The sequence below is a fragment of the Narcine bancroftii genome, chromosome 5, assembly GCF_036971445.1.
Source record: "Narcine bancroftii isolate sNarBan1 chromosome 5, sNarBan1.hap1, whole genome shotgun sequence".
Lineage (NCBI taxonomy): Eukaryota > Metazoa > Chordata > Chondrichthyes > Torpediniformes > Narcinidae > Narcine > Narcine bancroftii.
Genome location: NC_091473.1, coordinates 17,354,319 through 17,379,723, shown reverse-complemented (window position 1 = coordinate 17,379,723; position 25,405 = coordinate 17,354,319). Strand labels below are relative to the sequence as shown.

The following is a 25,405-nucleotide window of genomic DNA, read 5'->3' as shown; positions in this document are numbered from 1 at the left end:
CACAGACAGACAAAATCCCAGATCCTAGTGAACCTGACCATGGACAGACCAAGATCCCACATTGCAGTGAACCAGACCACAGATAGAACAAGATAACAGACTGCAGTGAACCAGACCATGGACAGACTAAAGTCACAGATCCTAGTGAACCGGACCACAGACAGATCAAGATCACAAATCCCTGTGAACCTGACCACAGGCAGACCAAGATCACTGCTCCCAGTGAACTGGACCACAGATAGATCAAGATCACAGATCTCAGTGAACCATATCATGGACAGACTAAGGTCACAGATCCTAGTGAACCGGACCACAGACAGACCAAGATCAAAGATCCCAACAAACTTGATCACAGAAACACCAAGATCACAGATCAAAGTGAACAAGACCAAGGTCACAGAACACAGTGAACCTGTTCACAGACAGACCAATATCCCAGATCTCAGTGAACCAGATCACAGGAAAACCAAAATCACAGATCCAAGTGAACTGGACCACAGACAGACTAAAGTCACATATCCTAGTGAACCGGACCACAGACAGACCAAGATCACAGATCGCAGTGAACCTGACCATGGACAGACCAAGATAACAGATCGCAGTGAACCGGACCACAGACAGACCAAGGTCACAGATCCCAGTGAACCAGACCACAGACAGACCAAGATCACAGATTGCAGTGAACATAACCATGGACAGACCAAGATAACAGATCGCAGTGAACCTGACCATGGACCGACTAAAGTCACAGACCCTACTGAACTGGACTACAGACAGACCAAGATCACAGATCGCAGTGAACCTGACCATGGACAGACCAAGATAACAGATCGCAATGAACCGAACCACAGACAGACCAAGGTCACAGATCCCAGTGAACCAGACCATGGACAGACTAACATCACAGATCCCAGTAAACCTGATCCTAGGCAGACCAAAGTCACAGATCCTAGTGAACCTGATTACAGACAGACCAAGATCACAGATCCCAGTTAACCTGACCAAAGACAGACCAAGTTCACAGATCCCAGTGAATCAGACTATAGACAGACCAGTCCCAGATCCCATTGAACCTGATCACAGACACACCAAGGTCACAGATCCAAATAAACCTGATCAGAGAGACAACAGTCCCAGTGAAATATTCCAGGCCAAACGGTCTCAACAACTAGTGCTGACAAATACTTGAACATCATAAAAAGTTACCTAAAATTCCCTTTGAATTCATCAATTACATGAGTAAACACTAACCACAGAAATAATTAAATGAGAAAGGTTTCTGACAGAAGCGACTTCTGATCTTATGAACACATCAAAGGTTCCTCAATGATGTGACTACGGTCTCCAACAGATTTGACAACGGACCCATGCAGATGTTGACCTGGACCCTAGCAGATGTGACTACAGACCCTAACAGTTGTGCCTCTGAACCCTGAGGTATGTGACTACAGATCCTAACACACTTCCAGACTCAACCAACCAGTCTGCAGGACGACCCATATAAAGTATAGTCTTTACCGCCCCTCCAAACACCTGGAAACCTTCCGCTGGGGTATAATTTCCACATGAGAATGTGCTCCTCAGTGGTTTTGACCAGCTGATATATTGGTTGAGGTGAAAGAGATCTCCATCACCCTTCATTGCCACACTCTGGGATCTAAACTATCCAATCTAACCAAGAGCAGTTTAACAATTCATCCAAAGGCATTCAAAGTTTGGAGACACACAAAGGAGTGTTAACCCGACATAAGAAAGATTGGGAGCAAGTTGCCTACAATATTGCAAATAGAAAATATTGTTGCAAAATGTCAAATCATCCAATTCGCAGGGATAAATAAAATATTTATTTTTTATTTGTACAGAGGGTCTCCTGTACAAGCCTTTGATAAGGTCCCAGGCCTTTTAGATTCCAAACAGTCTCAGAAGAAGGAGTGTAGTGCGTAGCTGTGAAGGAGTGAAGTTTGTGGTCATGGAATGGGTGCAGTTTGTGGTCATGGGAGGGGTGCAGTTTGTGGTCTTGAAGGGGTGCAGTTTGCAGTCGTGGAAGGGGTGCAGTTTGTGGTCTTGGAAGGGGTGCAGTGTGCAGGTGTGGAAGGGGTGCAGTGTGTAGTCGTGGAAGAGGTGCAGGGTGTAGTCGTGGAAGGTGTGTAGTGTGTAGTCGTGGAAGGGGTGCAATTTGTAGCCGTGGAAGGGGCACAGTGTGTAGCTGTAGAAGGGGTGCTGTGTGTACCCGTGGAAGGGGTGCTGTGTGCAGTTGTGCAATGAGTGAAGAGTATAGTCGTGGAAGGAGTCCAGAGAGTGGATGTGGAAAGAGTGCAAAGGGTGAATGTGGAAGGCGTGCAGAGGGTGGACGTGGAAGGAGTGTAGAGGGTGATCGTGGAAGGAATGCAGAGGGTAGAGGTGGAAGAAGTGTAGCGGGTGGGTGTGGAAGGAGTGCAGAGATGGGCATGGAAGGAGTGCAGAGGTGGGCGTGGAAGGAGTGCAGAGGTGGGTGTGGAAGGAGAGCAGAGGTGGGCGTGGAAGGAGTGCAGAGGTGGGCGTGGAAGGAGTGCAGAGGTGGGCGTGGAAGGAGTGCAGAGGGTGGGCGTGGAAGGAATGCAGAGAGTGGATGTGGAAGGAGTGCAGAGGTGGGCGTGGAAGGAGTGCAGAGGGTGGACGTGGAAGGAGCGCAGAGAGTGGATGTGGAAGGCATGCAGAGAATGGATGTGGAAGGAATGTAAAGGGTGATCGTGGAAGGAGTGCAGAGGGTGGATGTGAAAGGAGTGTAGAGGGTGATCGTGAAAGGAGTGCAGAGGTGCGCGTGGAAGGAGTGCAGAGGTGGGCGTGGAAGGAGTGTAGAGGGTGGATGCGGAAGGCATGCAGAGATGGGCGTGGAAGGAGTGCAGAGGGTGGAGGTGGAAGGAGTGCAGAGGGTGGAGGTGGAAGGAGTGCAGAGGGTGATCGTGGAAGGGGTGCAGAGGGTGGAAGTTGAACAATGTTGTTGCTGTGATTGGAGTCTTGTAACCAGTGGTATTGGGTTCACTGAAGTTTGTTGACTGACATTTAACAATTTGGATGGCTAAGTAAAAGGTAACCAATGTTTGAGGCTTGAGTCTTCATCAGGCATGTCAAAAATCTGGCAGTCATAGACACACCATAATAAATGCCTGCACTTGCACATGACCACACACAGACGCAACTCTGCCAAACATAGGACCCACGCAGACCCCACAGACATACACAGACCAACATACAGTCCTGCCACACACAGAACCCCACCTTACACAAATCCATACTCAGGGACCCCCACACAAAGACCCCATTACAGACCAACTCCTTTACAAGACACTCAATCCACAGACCCTCACATCCATAACCTCACATCCATTACCTCACACCCAGACCCCCACACCCAGTTTCCCCCACACAGTCCCCCCCACACAGAACCCCTGAATCCATACCCCCCACACCCAGACCCCCACACTTATTCTCCACACACACAGACCCCCCCTCCACACATGCAGACCTCGCAAACTCACACACACAGACCTCCCACACACACCCTTACCACAACACGGACAGACCCGCACATCCTGGGGCTTTCCCTGACCTGGATTCGGCAGAGCTGACTCTCACCTTTGCTTCTCCAGCCCTGTCCTCTCTCTGCTCCCCAGTTGGGCGAAGCTGCTCATGTCCACATAGCCATCACTCTCGCGTGTCGAGGAGAAGCCTTTGGCGGCACCTTCGAAGAAGCGGGCAGTGTCTCCTGGGCGGCAGGGAGGGATCTGCACGTTTTCATAGTCGGAACTGACAGCTGGAACATTCTCGTAGTCAGAACAGTCAGTGCTTGGGAAGGAAATGGACCTGGGTTTGGTGAGAGGCAGCGAGACAGATGAAAGCCTGGTTCGTTCTTCAAAGGAATCCACCCTGGACACACTCCTACTGAAGGCACTGGGCATCCCTTGCCCGAGGAACAGGAAGGCAGACGAAGGATCCGATTTCCTCATCTTTCCGGAGCGGGACCTCAACGGTGGGGGGCTGCCCGAACATCCCCTCTGGGAATCCAGACCCTTCGTGCTACCCAAGGAGGCCTTGCTGACGATCACCTCCACGGTGACCCGTGGTTCCACCTTCTTCCTCAGCGAGAGCTTGGCTGGCAGGAACCGTTTGAGGGACGACTTCTTCCTGGTACTCTGCTTCGAGCGCCTGTCCGGTGGCTCTGTCTGGGCTGAGAGTGACGGAGAGCTCCTGGCAATTGGTTTTCGGGTGATACTTGCCAGTTCAAAGGGAGCGGGGATATCCAGCACAGAGCTGGGAGGAGAGGCCTCAGGACCATGGATGTGGCCCGAGGGTGACCAGACGCCTTCCCTGCTGTCCTCTAGAGGTGACCCCTCAGCACACACGACAGGACAAGCAAGCAGCTCCTTGTCCGTTGGCCCGTGTGAGGGAGGGAAGGGGCAGTGGCTGGCAGCAGAGCTCAGAGCCCTGTCCCATCCTGCGGAGGCCCGTTGCCCAGCCAAGAAAGGGTCCCCTTCCCGTGGGATCAGTGCGCCCAGTGATGGGGCTCTCCCTCTCACATTCCCCCACTCCACACTGGCTCTTTCCTCCGGCTCTATCCTGGCAGACATGCCCCACCCCTTTGGGGAAGATCCCCACCTCCGTGCCCAGCCTGCAGGGACTTTGCCCTCCCACCACCCTTCCATTCGTAAGGACAGGCCTGTGGAATCGGCTGAGGCACTAGCCTGGTCCTTTACCTGCTCCCCCGAACCAGAGATCTCCACCGCTGGACAATGCCCCTCACTCAGTCTGATCCACTCCCTCACAGTAGGAATCCCCACCCCCTCTGGGGTACAGTTTGCTGTCTGCTCCCTTCCTGGGAGACAGTCTGCCATCTCCTCCCCACCTGGGGGACCGTCTGCCATCTTCTCCCCTCCTGGGGGACAGTCTGCCATCTCCTCCCCACCTGGGGGACTGTCTGCCATCTCCTCCCCATCTGGGGGTACGTCTGCTGTCTCCTCCCCATCTGGGGGTACGTCTGCTGTCTCCTCCCTGTCTGGGGTACAGTCTGACATCTCCTCCCCTCCTGAGGGACCGTCTGCCATCTCCTCCCCATCTGGGGGTATGTCTGCTGTCTCCTCCCTGTCTGGGGTACAGTCTGCCATCTCCTCCCCTCCTGGGGTACTGTTTGCCATCTCCTCCCCATCTGGGGGACCGTCTGCCATCTCCTCCCCATCTGGGGATACGTCTACTGGCTCCTTGTCTGCGGAAAAATCTGCCATCTCCTCCCTGTCTGCGGGACTGCTTGCCGTCTCCAGCCCACCTAGAGAATCATCTGCACATTCCCCCTCTCCGCTTGGGGGACCGCCTGCCATCTCCTCTCCACCTGGGGGACTTTCTACCATCTCTTGCTTGTCTCGGGTACTGTCTGCCATTCCCTCACTATCTAGGGGGCTATCTGCTCTGGCCTCCTGCCCGTCTGGGGGGCTGTCTGCTCCTGCCTCCTGCACATCTGGGGAACTGTCTGCTCCTGCCTCCACCCCGTCTGGGGGACTGTCCGCTCCCGCCTCCAGCCTGTCTGGGGGTCTCTCCACTCCAGCCTTCTGCCCATCTGGGGAGCTGTCCGGTCCCGCCTCCAGCCTGTCTGGGAGGCTGTCTGCTCGATCCTCCTGTCTGTCTGAGGGGCTGTCCACTCCCACCTCCTGCCCATCTGGGGGACTGTCCGCTCCAACCTCCTGCCCATCTGGGGGGCTGTCCACACCTACCTCCTGCCCATCTGGGGGACTATCTGCTCCCGCCTCCAGCCCATCTGGGGGGCTGTCCACTCCCGCCACTTGCCCATCTGTGGGACTGTCCGCTCCCACCTCCTGCCCGTCTGCGGGACTGTCTCCTCCCACCTCCTGCCCGTCTGGGGGACTGTCCACTCCTGCCTCCTGCCCGTCTGAGGGGCTGTCCGCTCCATACTCCTGCCCATCTGGGGAGCTGTCCGCTCCCACTTCCTGCCCATCTGGGGGACAGTTCACTCCCGCCTCCTGCCTGTCTGAGGGGCTGTCCGCTCCATACTCCTGCCCGTCTGGGGTGCTGTCCGCTCCCGCTTCCTGCCCATCTGGGGGACAGTCCACTCCCGCCTCCTGCCCGTCTGCGGGACTGTCTGCTCCCACCTCCTGCCCATCTGGGGGACTGTCCACTCCTGCCTCCTGCCCGTCTGAGGCGCTGTCCGCTCCATACTCCTGCCTGTCTGGGAAGCTGTCCGCTCCCGCTTCCTGCCCATCTGGGGGACAGTCCACTCCCACCTCCTGCCTGTCTGCGGGACTGTCCGCTCCCGCCTCCCGCCCTTCAGGGGAACTGTCTGTTCCCACCTCCTGCCCATTCGAGGAACAGTCCGCTCCCACCTCCTGCCCATCTGGGGGACTGTCCGCTCCCACCTCCTGCCCGTCTGGGGGACTGTCTGCTCCCGCCTCCTGCCCATCTGCAGGACTGTCTGCTCCCGCCTCCTGCCCGTCTGGAAGACTGTCTGCTCCTGCCTCCTGCCCGTCTGGGGGACTGTCCGCTCCCACCTCCTGCCTGTCTGAGGGGCTGTCTGCCCCTGCCTCCTGGCCTTCTGGGGGGCTGCCCGCTCCCACCTCCTGCTTGTCTGAGGAACTGTCCGCTCCTGCCTCTTGCCCGTCTAGGGAACTGTCTGCTCCCGCCTCCTGCCTGTCTGCTCCCGCCTCCTGCCTGTCTGGGGGACTGTCTGCTCCCATCTCCTGCTCATCTGGGGAAAGGTCTGCTCCCACCTCCTGCTCATCTGGGGAAAGGTCTGCTCCCACCTCCTGACCGTCTGGGGGACTGTCCACTCCCATCTCCTGCCCATCCAGGGAACAATCTGCTCCCACCTCCTGCCCGTCTGCAGGACTGTCCACTCCCACCTCCTGCCCATCTGGGGGGCTTTCCGCTCCTGCCTCCTGCCCGTCTGGGGGGATGTCCGCTCCCGCCTCCTGCTCATCTGGGGTAAGGTCTGTTCCCTCCTCCTGCCCATCTGGGGAACTGTCCGCTCCCGCTTCCTGACTGTCTGGGGAACTGTCTGCTCCCACCTCCTGTCTGTCTGGGTGGCTGTCCACTCCTGCCTCCTGCTCATCTGGGGAAAGGTCTGTTCCCACCTCCTGCCCTTCTGGGAGACTGTCCACTCCCACTTCCTGCCTGTCTGGAGAACTGTCTGCTCCCACCTCCTGTCCGTCTGGGGGGCTGTCCACTCCTGCCTCCTGCTCATCTGGGGAAAGGTCTGTTCCCACCTCCTGCCCATCTTGGGGACTGTCTGCTCCCGGTTCCTGCCCGTCTGGGGAACTGTCTGTTCCTGCCTCCAGTCCGTCTGGGGGGCTGTCCGCTACTGCCTCCTGCTCGTCTGGGGAAAGGTCTGCTCCCACCTCCTGCCCATCTTGGGGACTGTCCGTTCCTGCTTCCTGTCCATCTGGGGAAAGGTCTGCTCCTGCCTCCTGCCCATCTGGTGGGCTGTCCGCTCCCACCTCCTGCCTGTCTGGGGGGCTGTCTGCCATTCTCTCTCTGTCTGGGAGAATGTCTGCAAACCCCATCTCGTTGGGGAGATTGCCTTCCATCTGCTCCCCATCTGGGGGGCCGTCCGCTCCCGCCTCCTGCTCGTCTGTGAAAAGGTCTGCTCTCACCTCCTGCCCATTTGGGGGACTCTCTGCTCCAATCTCCTGCCTGTCTGGGGGGCTGTCTGCCATTCTCTCTCTGTCTGCAAACCCCACCTCATTGGGGAGATTGCCTTTCATCTCCTCCCCATCAGGGGGAATATCTCCTTCTTCCACCTCTCCGACTGGGGGATTGTTTTCCATTCCTTCCCCATCTGGGGGTCTCTCTACCATCCCCTGCCTGATTCGGGGACTGCCTGCTGTCCATTCCCCATCTGGGGGACTGTCTACTATCCCTTCCTGGCCACCTGGGGGGCTGTCTGCTATCCCTTCCTGTCCATCTGGGGGATTGTCTACTATCCCTTCCTGTCCTTCTGAGGGACTGTCTGCTATCCCTTCCTGCCCAACTGGGGGACTGTCTCCTGCCTCCTGCCCATCTTGCATGCTGTCTGCTGTCTTCTCCTCCCTGTCTGAGTGACTGTCTGTCATTTCCTTCCTGTCTGCAGGATTGTCTGCCCCCTCTTCCAACCTGTCTCGGGGACAGTCTGACACACCCACCCCATCTGGGACACTGTCTACTCCTTCCTCCTCTCCATTTGGGACACTACTACCTGCTGTCTCTTGCCCATTTTGGGGACTATCTTCTCCCTGCTCCTTCCCATCTAGTGAACTGTCTGCCATTACCTCCCCATCTGAGGGACAGTCTTCTCCCTCCTCCTGGCCATCTGGGGCCCTGCCTGCTTCCTCCTCCTTCCCATCTGGAGGACTACCTGCCATTTCCTCCTCATTTTGGGGGATGCCTGCTCCCTCCTCATGCCCTTCCTGCATGCTGTCTGCTATCTCCCCCTCCCCATCTGGGGGACTGTCCACCATCCCTTTCCCGTCTGGCGTACTGTCTGCAGTCTCCAGCTTGTGGGGGGAACTGTCTACTCCCACCTCCTTCCCATCTGGGGGACAGTCTGCTCCCTCCTCCTCCCTCTCACTGTCTGGAAAACTGTCTCTTGTCTCCTCCTGTTTCTCAGCCATAGAAACAGAGGCTTCGCCTGCTGCTTTGCCCCTGACAGGGGAACACTGACCGTCTACTTCAGACTGCTCCCGTTCCCAGCCATCTCCCGTGTCTGTGCTGTCCAGGATTTTGCCAATATCATCAGGAAGCTCGTTATTCTGGCTTGGAATATGGTCGAGGTGGAACACTGCACTTCCAGTCGCTGCCCGACCTCTGAAAGTCCATGGTCCTAGACTATGTCCCCTACTGTTGGGTGATGCTTTACTTGCGGGTGTGAGGATGGGCATGCCAAGACCCCACGTCAACCTAGCAGGGTTGCCTGGATCCATCCCCCTCATTGCAGGCTCGTCTGGATCCCATCCCCTCCTTGCAGGTTCGTTGGGATTCCACACCCTGTCAGAAGGCTCGCCTGGATCCCAGCCCCTCGAAGTCGGCTCACCCTGGGGTACACCACCGTCCCATGTAGCAGTCCCATTTTCGTGGCACCTGGCAGCCCCAGGTGCCAGAGCATCCCCTCCTTTGCACCTCACCTTACTCAGCAGGCTAGAAGGCTTGGAGTCCTGAACCAGGAGGTGACGGGACACAAAAATACTCTTGTGGTTCCATCTGCCGAACCTGCGGCTAGCTTTGGGCCCCATAGCCCACTTTGCATCTGGTAACTCAAGACACACATTTGGTTTGGGGGCGATCGGTGGCTTCAGCGCCCTTGGCACAGATGGCAGAGATTCCTCCTGAGCAGTCACCAACGGCCGCAGATCTTGAGGTCGGGGCTTTGGTGCAAGCGGAGGCTTCTTCACATCTAGAACAAGAAGATCAGATGTCAGCCCTAACCGCACACAGAGTGAGGGTGGGGGATATCCCTGACTGTACCAACAGAACTGACCCTGACCCCACACAGAGTGAGGGTGGGAGATGTCCCCGTCTGTACCAACAGAAGTGAGTCCAGACACCCCCAGAGTCAATGGAGTAGCCATGGTACCTAGCTATGCCTGCCTTTTTGTTGGCTTTGTGGAGCAATCCATGCTACAAGTCTACACAAGAAAGGCCCCTCAGCAGTTCCTCCACCACACTGACGACTGCATTGGTGCTGCCTCATGCACCTGTGATGAGTTTGCCAACTATTTTATCCATTTTGTTGCTAACTTTCACCCCGACTTCAAATTCACTTGCTAAATCTTTGGCAACACTCTCCCCTTTCTCTATCTCTCTGTCCCCATCTCAGGAGACAAGCACTTCATAGATATTTTTTCCAAACCCACCAATTCTCACGGCTACCTTAATGACAATTCTTCACACTTTGTCCCTAAGGATTCTATTCCATTCTCTCAATTCTTCCACCTCCATCACATCTGTTTCCAGGTGAGGTCTTCCAGACCTGAAGATCTGAGGTTTCTTCCTTCTTCAAAAAAAAGTCAACTCAGCCCTTACCTGTATCTCCTCTATTTCCCACACATCTGCCCTAGCCCCCTCTGCGCCCACATGCAATCTGGTCGGGATTCCCCTTGTCCTACCCACCTACCCCCGCATATTATCCTCTGCAATCTCTACCACCTACATTGTGATCCCACCACCAGACACATCTTCCCCTCCCTTCTCTGTTTTCCACAGGGACTCCTCCCTCTAAGATGTTCTCATCAACTCATCCCATCCCACTCTCAGTACCTCCCCCTGTGACTTCAGGAGATGCTCCATTTGCACCCACACCTCTTCCTCACCACCAGTTGGGGCTCCAAACAGTCCTTCCAAGTGAAACAACACTTCATTTGTGAATTTGCAGGGGTCTTTTACTGGATCCAGTCCTCCCATGTCGCCTCCTCTTATTGGAAAGACTGGAGACAGACTGGGAGATCATTTTGTTGAGCAGCTCCACTCTGTCTGCTGCAATAACAGGACCTCTCAGTGGCCAACCATTTCAATTCCCCGTCCCATTCCCACATCCCATGGCTCTATGAAGTGCCAAACCATGGCCATCCACAAATTGTAGGAACAACACTCTCCAACCAGATAGTATTAACATCGACTTCTCCCATTTCCATTTGGCCGCTTCCCTCTCTCTCTCTCTCTCTCTCTCTTTCCCTATCCCTCTATCTCCTTTCCTCCCGCTTCCCACCCCCTCCCCTCTCCATTCAGAGAGGTACCCCCTCCCCTTCACCTCAGCTCTTTTCTCTTCCACCCTCCCACCCTCAATCCACCTCTTCCCTTTTAGCCTGTGTTCCTCTTTTGCCCTTTCCTGCTAACATCTTAATATAGAGCTCTGGCCTGAAACATTGGTTACCCTGATGCCAAAGAAATCTCTGTGACCCCATAATGAACAGACCCCCCCCACATAGCCACAGGCGAGGTGATGAGAAGCCCATCCAAAGTGAACCCACACAAGGCAGTGGGACCAGACAACATACCATTTGGTACTGAAGGACTGCGCAGACCAACTGACGGAGATCCATACAGACATCTCAACACCTCACTGCAGTAGTCCATCATCCGCAGAGTTTCAAGAGAGCCACCATCATCCTCATACCAAATAGTATGACAGTGACAACCATTATTTAATGCTTCGAGCATCTGTGATGGAACACATCAAAGCACACCTCCCAGAAACACTGGACCCATTTCAATTCACCTATAGACAAAACCGTTCCACTGATGATGCTATAGCCTTGTCCCTCCACTGTGTCCTGACCCACATGGAGAACGATGCCTCATATGCCAGGCTGCTGTTCATCCCAGAGGTTGATAGAGAAGCTTTCCTCATTGGGATTGAACACTCCTTCCTCTCTGTAACTAGATTCTGGACTTCCTAAAGGAAAGACTGCAGTCTTTCTGGGTCAGTAGCAGAATGTTGAGCACTGTCATACTGAGCACTGATGCACCTCAGGGCTGGGTGATCAACCCTTTCCTGTTCATGCTACTGACCCACATCTACATCTCCAGATCCAGCTCCAACAGAATAATCAAATTTGTAGATGCGAATGACTTAGACGTGTTTTGGTTGAGCTCTCCATGAAGAGCACTAAATAGATGGTCAAAACTTGAAAATTAAGATTTTCTTCATCAAAAATGGATAAAGCTAGTATGAAGAAGTCAAGGCAGCCAAGAACAAAGACTGAAGAAACCCTTATTCAACCGGGAATATCAGGTGAAAGCCCAAAAGGGAGTGGTGGAAAAATGGCAACGGGACCAGCAGAAACAGGTAAAACTGGGGAGTCGGGACATGATTTGAGCATTGACCTGGAAAAAGTTGAGAATATCAGTAACCGATTCATAAATGTTGAAACGGTGATGAAAGATGTGTCAGAGAAAATGATAAAAATGAAAGAGATCGTTGAAGATCTGATGGAGAGAATGGGTCGAGTAGAGATTGAACTGATGAAAATGCATGAAAACCTGAAGCTTTGGGAAAAAAAAACCAAAGAATGGGAATCAGATGAACAAGGATTGCTGGACAACATTGCCCATACGGAGAACTTCAGTCAATGGAACAATGTCCAAATTATCGGACTAGAGGAAGGAATTAAGGGAAGAGACTGGTGAACTTTTTTCAAAAATGGATCCCACAAGTGTTGGGAGAAGACAAATTTGGAGAAAAACTGCATATTGAGAGAGCTCACCGAACACTCAGACCCAGAAGAACCAGTAATCAGAGACCAAGATCAATTCTGGAGTGGTTTTTAAGCTACTGAGAGGGAGACAATTCTGGGAGCAGCATATGATTACTCTAAGCAGAATAAGGGCTCGCCCGAGGTTGATCATGGGTACTTTTTTTTCAAGACTTTAGCCTGACATGTAAAGAACTTGAAATACTCAATGACATATCTCACGACTTTGAGGGTCGAAGTAGCAGAAAGGAACTGGTGATTTTCAAGACCAAGAACGAGGTAGAAGACTTTCTACAAAGTTTGTAAAAAGATTGAGGTTGCTGAGGGAGAAGATTGTGAAAATATTTATAAATGAACTAAGTAAAAGTAGTAAAAGTTAAACGATTTTCTATTTATTGTTTAAAAGTAAAGTGAATAGAAATGTTCACGAAGAGCTTAGTAAAGAAAAAAAATTGGGAAAAGTGATAGCAGGGTGGAGACTCTGGTCTAAGGGGGAGAATGGTGCCTGGAAAGGAGTAGCAAAGATGGCACCAAAGGGAGGGGGTTCTTCAAGAGAGAAATTCGGTGGGCTTTTTTTTGGCCGATTTTCAGGGCTCTATGCATAAGTTACCATCAGGGCATGGACATTATGTGTTTTTCTTAAAGGGGCAGGACCACTTTATTATTTAAAGAATCAAAGAGATTTTACTTTTAAAAAATATTGTTTAAATAAGAATATGGATATAACATTAAAATTTGTTAGTCTTAATGTTAATGGAATTAACGGAAAGGTGAAGAGAAAGTGGGTCTTGGCAAACATAAAAAAAATTAAAGGCAGATACATTGATTGGAGGATATTTAAATTTCTATTTAGATCCAATATTGGACAAATCAGCGAGAACAATAACTAAAGCAAGAGCTGCAAAAATGACACAATCACTTATGAAGGATTTAAATCTAATTGATATACAGAGGTGGCTCAACCCCTTAGAAAGAGGTTATTAATTCTACTCAAGGGTACACGTTTCACATACAAGGATTGACCCAGTTACAAAGGAGAGTGGTAAAGACGGAGTATTTGGCAAGACTTTTATCAGATCATTCACCATTGACATTATCTATCACAATAAATGAAAAGTAAGGGAAGTATGTATAGATAGCACCTTAATGCTACACTATTAAAAATGAAGGATTTTTGTGAATCTATTAGGAGACAGATAGAAATATTTTGTGAAAACAATCTTCCTTCCACTGACAACAATTCTTTTTAATATGGGATACACTTAAAGCTTATTTGAGGGGACAAATTATTTTTTATACTAAAAATTTTAAGAGAGAATATGTGGGAGATTTAGAACAGGGGTGTCAAACTCTATTTTTTTTAAATTTTTTATTTTTCAAACCATAAATCACATTAACCATGGTACATACTTTTTCCTTTTCACACATATACAGTGCCATTTTCTCCCCCTCCCTCCTCCCAACCCACCCTCCCCACCCCCCCCCCTCCCGTCCATTTAAGGTATACAATCTAGGATATATTTAACCAGTCAGACAATGTTGTCACTCAACAAAAATACACCAGAAATTCTACTGAGTCCATTCTTTTCATTTCCTTCTCCTTCCATCAACTTAGGTAATGATTGTCCCTGGTAGGTTTTCGCTATTGTATTTAATGTAAGGCTCCCATATTTGTTCGAATATTTCAATATTATTTCTTAAACTATATGTTATTTTTTCTAATGGAATACATTTATTCATTTCTATATACCATTGTTGTATTTTCAAATTATCTTCCGATTTCCAGGTTGACATAATACATTTTTTTGCTACGGCTAGAGCTATCTTAACAAATCTTTTTTGTGCACCATCCAAATCAATTCCAAATTCTTTGTTTTTTATGTTACTTAGGAGGAAGATCTCTGGATTTTTTGGTATATTGTTTTCTGTAATTTTATTTAATATCTGGTTTAGATCTTCCCAAAATTTTTCTACTTTCTCACATATCCAGATTGCATGAATTGTTGTTCCCATTTCTTTTTTACATCGAAAACATCTATCAGATACTGTTGGGTCCCATTTATTTAACTTTTGAGGTGTAATGTATAGCCTGTGTATCCAGTTATATTGTATCATATGTAACCTCGTATTTATTGTATTTCTCATCGTTCCAGAACATAACTTCTCCCATGTTTCCTTTTTTATCTTTATATTTAAATCTTGTTCCCATTTTTGTTTAGTTTTACCATTTGTTTCCTCATTCTCCTTTTCTTGCAGTTTAATATACATATTTGTTATAAATCTTTTAATTATCATTGTATCTGTAATCACATATTCAAAGTTACTTGCCTCTGGCAAACTCAAACTGCTTCCTAATTTATCCTTCAAGTAGGATCTCAATTGGTAATATGCCAGCGCTGTATCTTGAGTTATATTGTACTTATCTTTCATTTGTTCAAAGGATAAGAATCTATTTCCTGAAAAACAATTTTCTATTCTTTTAATCCCTTTTTTTTCCCATTCTCTAAAGGAAAGGTTATCTATTGTAAAAGGGAGTAACTTGTTTTGCGTCAATATTAGTTTTGGTAATTGATAATTTGTTTTATTTCTTTCTACATAAATCTTCTTCCAAATATTGAGGAGATGATGTAATACTGGAGAACTTCTATGTTGTACCAATTTTTCGTCCCATTTATATAATATGTGTTCAGGTATCTTTTCCCCTATTTTATCTAATTCTAATCTCGTCCAATCTGGCTTTTCCCTTGTTTGATAAAAATCTGATAGGTATCTTAGTTGTGCGGCTCTATAATAATTTTTTAAGTTTGGCAGTTGTAAGCCTCCTTGATTATACCATTCTGTTAATTTATCTAGTGCTATCCTCGGTTTCCCCCCTCTCCATAAAAATTTCCTTATTATTTTCTTTAACTCCTTGAAGAATTTCTCTGTCAGTTGTATTGGCAATGCCTGAAATAAGTATAATATCCTTGGAAAAATGTTCATTTTAATACAGTTTATCCTTCCTATTAGTGTTAGTGGTAAATCTTTCCAATGCTCTAAATCGTCCTGTAATTTTTTCATTAGTGGATAATAATTGAGTTTATATAGTTGGCCGAGATTTTTGTTTATTTGTACACCTAGGTATCTTATTGCTTGCATTTGCCATCTAAATGGTGATTCCTTCTTAAATTTTGAGAAATCCGCATTATTCATAGGCATTGCTTCACTTTTATTTACGTTTATCTTGTAACCCGACACTTCTCCATATTCCTTCAATTTCTTATATAATTATTTTATTGATAGTTCTGGTTCTGTTAAGTACACTATAAGGGTGTCAAACTCAAATTCACGGAGGGCCAAAATTAAAAACTTGGACTAAGTCGAGGGCCGAACTAAATATTTATTGAAATTTTTCAACAACATCTGCATGTTTTCTCTTCTTTCAACATATGTAATGTTAAACTTTAGGATGATAATGTTACAGGTCAGGAGTAGGTAGCTCAAGTTCACCCTTTGCTTGACCTGAGGGAAACATATTTGGTCCCTGTGGAGATGTAGTCAGCATTCACAGGCTGTGTCAATTTTGGCCTGCATCAGGATTCAGCATTTCCTGCTCACTCCTCAGGCTCTAGGCCTCTATTCACCCTCGACCCACCATCCCTCTACCTGACCAGTCCTTTACCCAACCTCTACTCACCCCTCACTCCACTCGCTCTGCCTCTACCCATCCCATCCTATACACGCCCCTCTACAGCCTCTTCCCTCAACCTGTTCCTCCCTCTACCCATCTATCACCCTCTAATCACCCTTTCCCTACTCGCCCTGTCCCTCCCCTTTTACCTCTTCCCTATCCACCCCTCCTTCTACTCATCCCTCCCTCTAACTGCCCCTCGCACCACCATAACTTCCCCTGCCCATTACTCCTCACCTACACCCTCTGCCCACCCCTGCTTACCAACCCACTCAGGCCCAGCGCGCTGCCAATCAGCCTTTGTGGACAGCCACCATCTCTCTCTTCACGTGCAGGGCCGAACCAGCCGTCCCTGGGGTCCACGCAGGTGCAAGCGCTGAAGGCCGTGGCGACCGGGAGAAGTGCGCTCATGCTGTGGAAGGGACATCCGGTGCCAGTCGCGCGGGGCTCGCGCTGCCCGGGGGCCGTGCGCAGCCTGCCATGCCCGTCGCGCCGACAGGAAATCACAGGCGCTCGCCCATCCACTGCACCGCTCGACAGGTGGGAGAAGTGACTGGTTGTGCGGGGAGCCTTCCAACTGGCTTGCCGGCTGATGACATCGACAGACTTCTCGTGTTACAATTTCTCGTGTTACAATGGGGAAGGATGTGCAATGAAGGGGGAGGATGGTGGGGGTGACATTACCAAAAAACAGCATTGGCTCACGCTGCAGGGCGGGCCACCTCTAATACATTTTTGAAATGATCTTGCGGGCCAAATATAATTATATCGCGGGCCAAATTTGGCCCGTGGGCCAGAGTTTGACATGTGTGATTTAGAAGGTTTAGAGAAGATATAACAAAATTGGAAAAGGAATATCAGATATAAGGAACACAAGAAAAATATAGAATATTAGAGAACAAAAAGTTACAATATAATACACTACAAACATATAGAATGGAAAATATGATACTAAACGGGCACACACACAAAGTGTTATCTTGGCTGGTTAAAGCAGAGGAGTCATCCAGAATGATAAATGCCATAGAAAGAGAAACTGATACTATAGCAATATAATCAAAAAAGACATAAATAATATATTTAGATAATACTATATGAAACTCCATAAATCAGAATTAGTAGGAGATAAAAGAATTTTTAACAAATGTTGAACAAACTAGAAAAGAGAGAAAGAGTTGATTTAGATGCTCCTTTTACAAGGGAATAGAGAAATCTCTGGGTACGATAAGTCCCCATGTGAAGTTGGGTTCTCTCCTGAGTTCTATGGACAATTTAAAGATTTGTTGATGTCTCTATTGATAATGTGTTAGACCTGGCGGTGGAGACCCAAACCCTCACGGAAACTTTATCAACTGCTATAATTATGGTGCTACCGAAGAAAGGTAGAGACCCATTAAAAACTTCATCATACAGACCAATATCACTTCTGAATGCAGACTATAAAATTATAGTAAAGGCACCAGCCAACAGATTGGGTGAGTATTTACCAAAATTAATACATCCAGATCAGGAGGGATTTGTTAAGGGAGACATTCTTAAAATAATCTAGATAGATTATTCAATGTAATACATATGGCAAAATCAAAGTTGAATCCAAACATAACTATTTATCTAAATGCTGAAAAGGTATTTGATCAATTAGAATGGTCCTCTTATTTAAAACATTGGAAAAATTTGGTATAGGCAGAAAATATATAAATTGAATAAAAACTATCATAAGCCACAAGCTAAAATTATAACTAATAACTGAGTTTCATCTATTTTTCCCTTGAGCAGATTGAGTAGATAGTGGTGTCCCCTATCTCCAGCATTAGTCATCCAAGCTATTGAATGTCTGGCAGAGATCTGGATATTAAGGACTTCAAAGTTGGACAAGAACATAAAATTAGTTTATTTGCTGATGATGTGCTATTACATATGTCTGATCTGGCTAAATCACTGATAACATTACAAACAATATTAGAAAAAATATGGAAGAATATCAGGATATAAAATAAATATGGACAAAAGTGAGATAATGCCATTGCAGAATTTTGATTATGAAAGATACCAAAAAGATAATAGATTTAAATGGAAGAAAGATGGAAATAAATACTTAGAAAAAAATGAAAGATAATAATTTACAGAACTTATATAAGCTTAATTAGACCCTTCCACTAGAAAAAAAAGAAAAATATCTACAGAAATGGAAAGATCTGCCGATTACATGAGTAGGAAGAGTAAATTGTATAAAAATGAAGGTAATGCCAAACTACAGTATCCCTTTCAATTGTTAACTATTGTATCAACTCAAAATTTCTTTGCATTATTAGATAAATGTATAAGACAATTCCTATTGAATAACAAAGTACCAAGAATTGCACTGGAAAAGTTAACATGGGCCATAAACTGGGAGGATTTAGACTTCCAGATTTTAAGAAGTATTATCTAACAGTACAAGCAAGATTTTTAAAATCATTTTTCTTTGAAGAAAGCAGTCCCACTTCATAGATTTGAATGAGACTGAATTCAATAAAGAGGAGACCATGAAGAATTTTATTTGTAAGTGGAATGTTAAGTCAAAAACATTTTTTTAAAAATAATCCAATATTAATACACATGATTATAGCATGGAAAGAAATAAATGAATGTATTAGGCAAAAAGCAGGTATATCACCAAGGACACCATTATGTAAAATGTACTACTGCCTATTAACCTGGGTAACAAAATATTGAATTCATGGCACAACAAAGGAATAAGATATGTTGATGATTGTTATATGGAAGGATGTCTTGTGTCTTTTGAACAATTAAGAAATAAGTATGGAGTAGCTAATGGGACATTCTTCTGCTTTCTCCGCTAATATCATTATTAAGAGAAAGATGGGGACCAAACTTGGCCCCAGCTAAAGTTAGTGAGATGGAACGAACGATTTGGCTGGGGAGTGCACATAAATTTATAACTAAAATGTACTATGTTCTCCAAGATGAAAGTGCAGAATCAGGTTTACTGAGATCGAGAAAGAGATGGGAGTTGGATTTAGGAGTTGCAATAATGGAAAGATGTTGGTCTGATTGGTGTTTAGATAGCATGACTTCAATTATAAATGCAAGATATAGATTAGTGCAATATAATTTTCTAAACCTCACACCACAGAAATTACATAAATCAAAATCAGAAATATCAGAGATGTGCTTTAGATGTGGAACAGAAATAAGAACATTTGTACATGATACATGGTCGTGTATGAAGGTGAGACCATTTTGACAGGATATTACTGAAATATTAACAAGAATAGTAGAAATGGCCTTCGTGGACAACCCCCAGTTTCATCTTCTGGGCAACTTTATTGAAATAAGTAATAAATTAACTAAATTCCAAATTTTATTTATTATAATAGCTTTAGCAGTGGCCAAGAAATGTATTGTGATTACTTGGAAATCCGACTCCCCTCTACAGATAGCACGATGGAAGACAGAAATAAACAGTTATATACCTATGGAGAAGATCACATACAATCTAAAGAAGAAATATGACATATTTATAAAAAAAAACTATATTGGGACTATATAGGGGCACAAATACATGCAAACAAATAAATAGATTAGGGGATGCTATTATAACAATAAGTGACCTCCCCAATTAAGACTTTTTAAAAAAAATCCAACTTAAGCCCTGATGGTGTACGGATTTATACTGTGAAGGGGGTGGGTGGAAGGGGTTGTTGTGTAAGAAAATGTTTTTATATACACATAGAATATTTTCATATGTATATTTATATTTTAAAAAATATTTTTTTTAAAGTTTGCCGATGACACAACAGCAGTTGGCCTCATGGCCAACAACAAGGAGTCGCACTACAGATATGCAGTGAGAATAACAACCAGTCTCAATATAGACAGATAAAGGAGATGATCGTGGACTTCAGGAGGACTAGGACTGACCACCCTCCACTACACATCAACATCTCTATAGTGGAACGAGTGGAGAGCACCAAGTTCTTTGAAGATCACTTAACATGTAGCCTATCGTGGACACACATCTCCTCATTTGTCAGGTACGTGCAACAGTGACAGCAATTCCTGTGAAGACTTAGACGGGAAAGACTACCAGCCGCCATCCTGTCAACTTTATTTGAAGAGGGAGTGCAAAATCGTTGAGCATCCCTACCACCATGCATACTTAATCTTTAAGCTACTCCTATCAGGAAATGAATACAGGAGTATCAGAGCCAGAACCATCAGGCTGTGAAACAGCTGCTGAATGATTAAATGAATTGCTCATACTAACCCTGCAAGACTCAACGATTTATTAAATAATATACATTTTTATTTTTATCTATGTACAGTATTCATGTGCTGTATGTGAATTGATCGTCTGCACATGAGTTATGTCTGGTTTTGTATCTGCATTTTCTTGCATCAAGGACCAGAGAATGCTGCTTCATCAGGTTGTACTTGTACAATTGGATGATAATAAACGAACTTAAATTTCACATAGATGCTGCCTGACCTGCTGAATTTCTCTGCCACAATTACTCTACAATCACAGCTTCTGCAGACTTTTCTGTTTAACCCCACACAGAGTGAGGGTGGGAGATGTTCCTGTGTATTCCAACAGAACTGACCCTAACCCCACACAGAGTGAGGGTGGGAGATGTTCCTGTGTATTCCAACAGAACTGACCCTAACCCCACACAGAGTGAGGGTGGGAGATGTTCCTGTGTATTCCAACAGAACTGACCTTAACCCCACACAGAGTGAGGGTGGGAAATGTTCCTGTGTATTCCAACAGAACTGACCTTAACCCCACACAGAGTGAGGGTGGGAAATGTTCCTGTGTATTCCAACAGAACTGACCCTAACCCCACACAGAGTGAGGGTGGGAAATGTTCCTGTGTATTCCAACAGAACTGACCTTAACCCCACACAGAGTGAGGGTGGGAAATGTTCCTGTGTATTCCAACAGAACTGACCTTAACCCCACACAGAGTGAGGGTGGGAAATGTTCCTGTGTATTCCAACAGAACTGACCTTAACCCCACACAGAGTGAGGGTGGGAAATGTTCCTGTGTATTCCAACAGAACTGACCTTAACCCCACACAGAGTGAGGGTGGGAAATGTTCCTGTGTATTCCAACAGAACTGACCTTAACCCCACACAGAGTGAGGGTGGGAAATGTTCCTGTGTATTCCAACAGAACTGACCCTAACCCCACACAGAGTGAGGGTGGGAAATGTTCCTGTGTATTCCAACAGAACTGACCTTAACCCCACACAGAGTGAGGGTGGGAAATGTTCCTGTGTATTCCAACAGAACTGACCCTAACCCCACACAGAGTGAGGGTGGGAGATGTTCCTGTGTATTCCAACAGAACTGACCTTAACCCCACACAGAGTGAAGGTGGGAGATGTTCCTGTGTATTCCAACAGACTTGACCCTAACCCCACACAGAATGAGGGTGGGAAATGTTCCTGTGTATTCCAACAGAACTGACCTTAACCCCACACAGAGTGAAGGTGGGAGATGTTCCTGTGTATTCCAACAGAACTGACCTTAACCCCACACAGAGTGAGGGTTGGAGATGTTCCTGTGTATTCCAACAGAACTGACCATAACCCCACACAGTGAGGGTGGGAGATGTTCATGTGTATTCCAACAGAACTGACCTTAACCCCACACAGAGTGAGGGTGGGAGATGTTCCTGTGTATTCCAACAGACCTGACCCTAACCCCACACAGAGTGAGGGTGGGAAATGTTCCTGTGTATTCCAACAGAACTGACCCTAACCCCACACAGAGTGAGGGTGGGAAATGTTCCTGTGTATTCCAACAGAACTGACCTTAACCCCACACAGAGTGAGGGTGGGAAATGTTCCTGTGTATTCCAACAGAACTGACCCTAACCCCACACAGAGTGAGGGTGGGAGATGTTCCTGTGTATTCCAACAGAACTGACCTTAACCCCACACAGAGTGAAGGTGGGAGATGTTCCTGTGTATTCCAACAGACTTGACCCTAACCCCACACAGAATGAGGGTGGGAAATGTTCCTGTGTATTCCAACAGAACTGACCTTAACCCCACACAGAGTGAAGGTGGGAGATGTTCCTGTGTATTCCAACAGAACTGACCTTAACCCCACACAGAGTGAGGGTTGGAGATGTTCCTGTGTATTCCAACAGAACTGACCATAACCCCACACAGTGAGGGTGGGAGATGTTCATGTGTATTCCAACAGAACTGACCTTAACCCCACACAGAGTGAGGGTGGGAGATGTTCCTGTGTATTCCAACAGACCTGACCCTAACCCCACACAGAGTGAGGGTGGGAAATGTTCCTGTGTATTCCAACAGAACTGACCCTAACCCCACACAGAGTGAAGGTGGGAGATGTTCCTGTGTATTCCAACAGAACTGACCTTAACCCCACACAGAGTGACGGTGGGAGATGTTCCTGTGTATTCCAACAGAACTGACCTTAACCCCACACAGAGTGAGGGTGGGAGATGTTCCTGTGTATTCCAACAGAACTGACCCTAACCCCACACAGAGTGAAGGTGGGAGATGTTCCTGTGTATTCCAACAGAACTGACCCTAACCCCACACAGAGTGAGGGTGGGAGATGTTCCTGTGTATTCCAACAGAACTGACCCTAACCCCACACAGAGTGAGGGTGGGAGATGTTCCTGTGTATTCCAACAGAACTGACCCTAACCCCACACAGAGTGAAGGTGGGAGATGTTCCTGTGTATTCCAACAGAACTGACCTTAACCCCACACAGAGTGACGGTGGGAGATGTTCCTGTGTATTCCAACAGAACTGACCTTAACCCCACACAGAGTGAGGGTGGGAGATGTTCCTGTGTATTCCAACAGAACTGACCTTAACTCCACACAGAGTGACGGTGGGAGATGTTCCTGTGTATTCCAACAGAACTGACCTTAACCCCACACAGAGTGAGGGTGGGAGATGTTCCTGTGTATTCCAACAGAACTGACCCTAACCCCACACAGAGTGAGGGTGGGAGATGTTCCTGTGTATTCCAACAGAACTGACCCTAACCCCACACAGATTGTCCATCTGTACCAATGGGGAAAAAAAACTTGACAATCCGTTCTGGTGGCAAGAAGCGAATGAGGGAATTATTTACAGAATATTACTCAACCAATCAGAGAGAGACGTGAACTATTCAGCCAATTGAGGAGTGACATTATTACTCAGTGAATCGGGGATTGATGTGTATTATTCATCCAATCACAGAGAGGTGTGTACAACTCATCCTATCAGGGAGTAGCATGTATAAATAAGCCAATGGAGGAGTGACATATTTTCCTCAGCGAAATAGTGGTGGCTGGAACACATAACCGAGGTTTCTCCTCCCCCCCGCACCCCCCCCCCCCGCCCCCCACCTGCAATCAGGAATTATTGGTAAGCAATACTAAGATAGTGGAGATGAAGGAGGGAACAGTGAATCGAGGAAGGTCATGAGGGAGTGAGTTAATGAGTGTTGAGTTAACGCCTGACTGCAGGAATGCAATAGAAAAAGCCAAGAGGTTAGGACACCTGCATTTTCACACTGGACCAGTGATACAGGAATCGGTGCCGGGACCAGGGGAGCGGGGGGAGGGGTGCCCCTCCGGCTCCGGCTCCGGCTCCGGCTCCAGGGGACTGGTGCTGGGATCAGTGATGGGCAGAAGGCGCCCTGGTGGAGGGTACGCGCTTTGGGAAAAGGGTGTGTTGAATCGAGGATCTGTTGGGAAACGGTGTGTGAGGGAGAGGGTGTCGAGGAGAGTGGGTGCGAGTGGCACATAGAAGAAAGCGAACCGTCCCATCCCGGGTCCCGTTCGCGGACCGTCCCTCTCCTCGCACTCACCGGGCTCCATCCTCCGGCCTCTCGGCCCGCACTGTGGGGGGGGGGGGGTGGGGGGCTGGTCTCCGCCGCGTCGAAGCGCTTTCGCACCGTGAGCTCCCTCGGGATCCCCTCCGATGGCACGGCTCGGGACCGTGGCTCCGCGTTCCCAAACGGCCGCCGGCGGTCGGTTTGCAGCGGGAGGAACGCTCGCTGCCTGCCCAGGGGCTGCGGCTGTGCGGGGGCAACGGCGCTGCTGAACTGGGCGGCCGCCTGCAGTCCTTCACAACAGGATGTAGGAGTTCCGCCACTGGGCCGACCCGTCCAGTCCCATCCCCGTCCCAGTCCGCGCTGCCCTCCCTTCCCAATCCCGTCTGGCAACGTCCCCGTCCGGTCCAGTCCCAGCCCAGCCCTGTGCGGGTCCAGTCCCAGCCCAGCCCAGCCCGGTGCGGGTCCAGTCCCAGCCCAGCCCAGCCCGGTGCGGGTCCAGTCCCAGCCCAGCCCAGCCTGGTACGGATCCAGTCCCAGCCCAGCCCGGTGCGGGTCCAGTCACAGCCCAGCCCAGCCCGGTGCGGGTCCAGTCCCAGCCCAGCCCAGCCCGGTGCGGGTCCAGTCCCAGCCCAGCCCGTGCGGGTCCAGTCCCAGCCCAGCCCGGCCCAGCCCGGTGCGGGTCCAGTCCCAGCCCAGCCCAGCCCGGTGCGGGTCCAGTCCCAGCCCAGCCCGGTGCGGGTCCAGTCCCAGCCCAGCCCAGCCCGGTGCGGGTCCAGTCCCAGCCCAGCCCAGCCCGGTGCGGGTCCAGTCCCAGCCCAGCCCAGCCCAGCCCGGTGCGGGTCCAGTCCCAGCCCAGCCCAGCCCGGTGCGGGTCCAGTCCCAGCCCAGCCCAGCCCGGTGTGGGTCCAGTCCCAGCCCAGCCCGGTGCGGGTCCAGTCCCAGCCCAGCCCGGTGCGGGTCCAGTCCCAGCCCAGCCCGGTGCGGGTCCAGTCCCAGCCCAGCCCAGCCCGGTGCGGGTCCAGTCCCAGCCCAGCCCGGTGCGGGTCCAGTCCCAGCCCAGCCCAGCCCGGTGCGGGTCCAGTCCCAGCCCAGCCCAGCCCGGTGCGGGTCCAGTCCCAGCCCAGCCCAGCCCGGTGCGGGTCCAGTCCCAGCTCGCATGGCGCGGCCTCTCCGCGAACGTCCAGCTCGCGTCTTTTCTCAGTCCCTTCCCGGCCCCGCACAACCAAGTTCGTGTCGGAATCATTGCAGAGTGAGTGGCCCCAGCTGGGAGCGGACACTCGTCATTGAACTAGGGAAGTGGGCCCCGGCCATTACGAATTGGTCACGGTTTGTGGTCGGTAACCAGTCCATGGTTACTGGCGAGGCTCAACCATCAAGGATCACTGGTCACGTGTCAGTGATAACCAGTCAGTGCAGTGGTCACTGGTAAGTGGACTCTAGTTAATTGTCACCAGTCTCTGGTCACCTCGTTCACTGGACATTGGTCATTTGTCATCAATCAGTGGTCACTGGTCACCAACCAGCAGGAAACAGTGCAACCTCTCACCAGTCTGGTGTCTTGCTCTCAGCCACAACAGGACACCCCGGAATGTGGAAAATCCTGGGAATTCAGGGATCTACACTGTGAACTCTCCATGCACTGATCCTCCCCTCGCCCCCCCCCCACCCCAGGCTGGGCCTCATGCCCCACCACCCACAGGCTCCCA

The 25,405-nt window shown here is 49.0% G+C and overlaps 1 protein-coding gene across 1 annotated transcript in view; it reads right to left on the bottom strand.

Moving 5' to 3' along the window:
* The window catches only part of LOC138765278 (uncharacterized), a 131,997-nt gene extending 107,140 nt beyond the window's left edge, over positions 1 to 24,857 (bottom strand). Inside the window, exons 1-3 of the mRNA XM_069942328.1 lie at positions 24,262 to 24,857; positions 23,733 to 23,989; positions 3,616 to 9,409 (exon numbers count right to left, since the gene is read on the bottom strand). Coding sequence (XP_069798429.1) covers positions 3,616 to 9,409; positions 23,733 to 23,989; positions 24,262 to 24,857 — 6,647 coding nt within the window. The remainder of the gene's footprint in view (positions 1 to 3,615; positions 9,410 to 23,732; positions 23,990 to 24,261) is intronic.
* Positions 24,858 to 25,405: the final 548 nt, after the last annotated feature.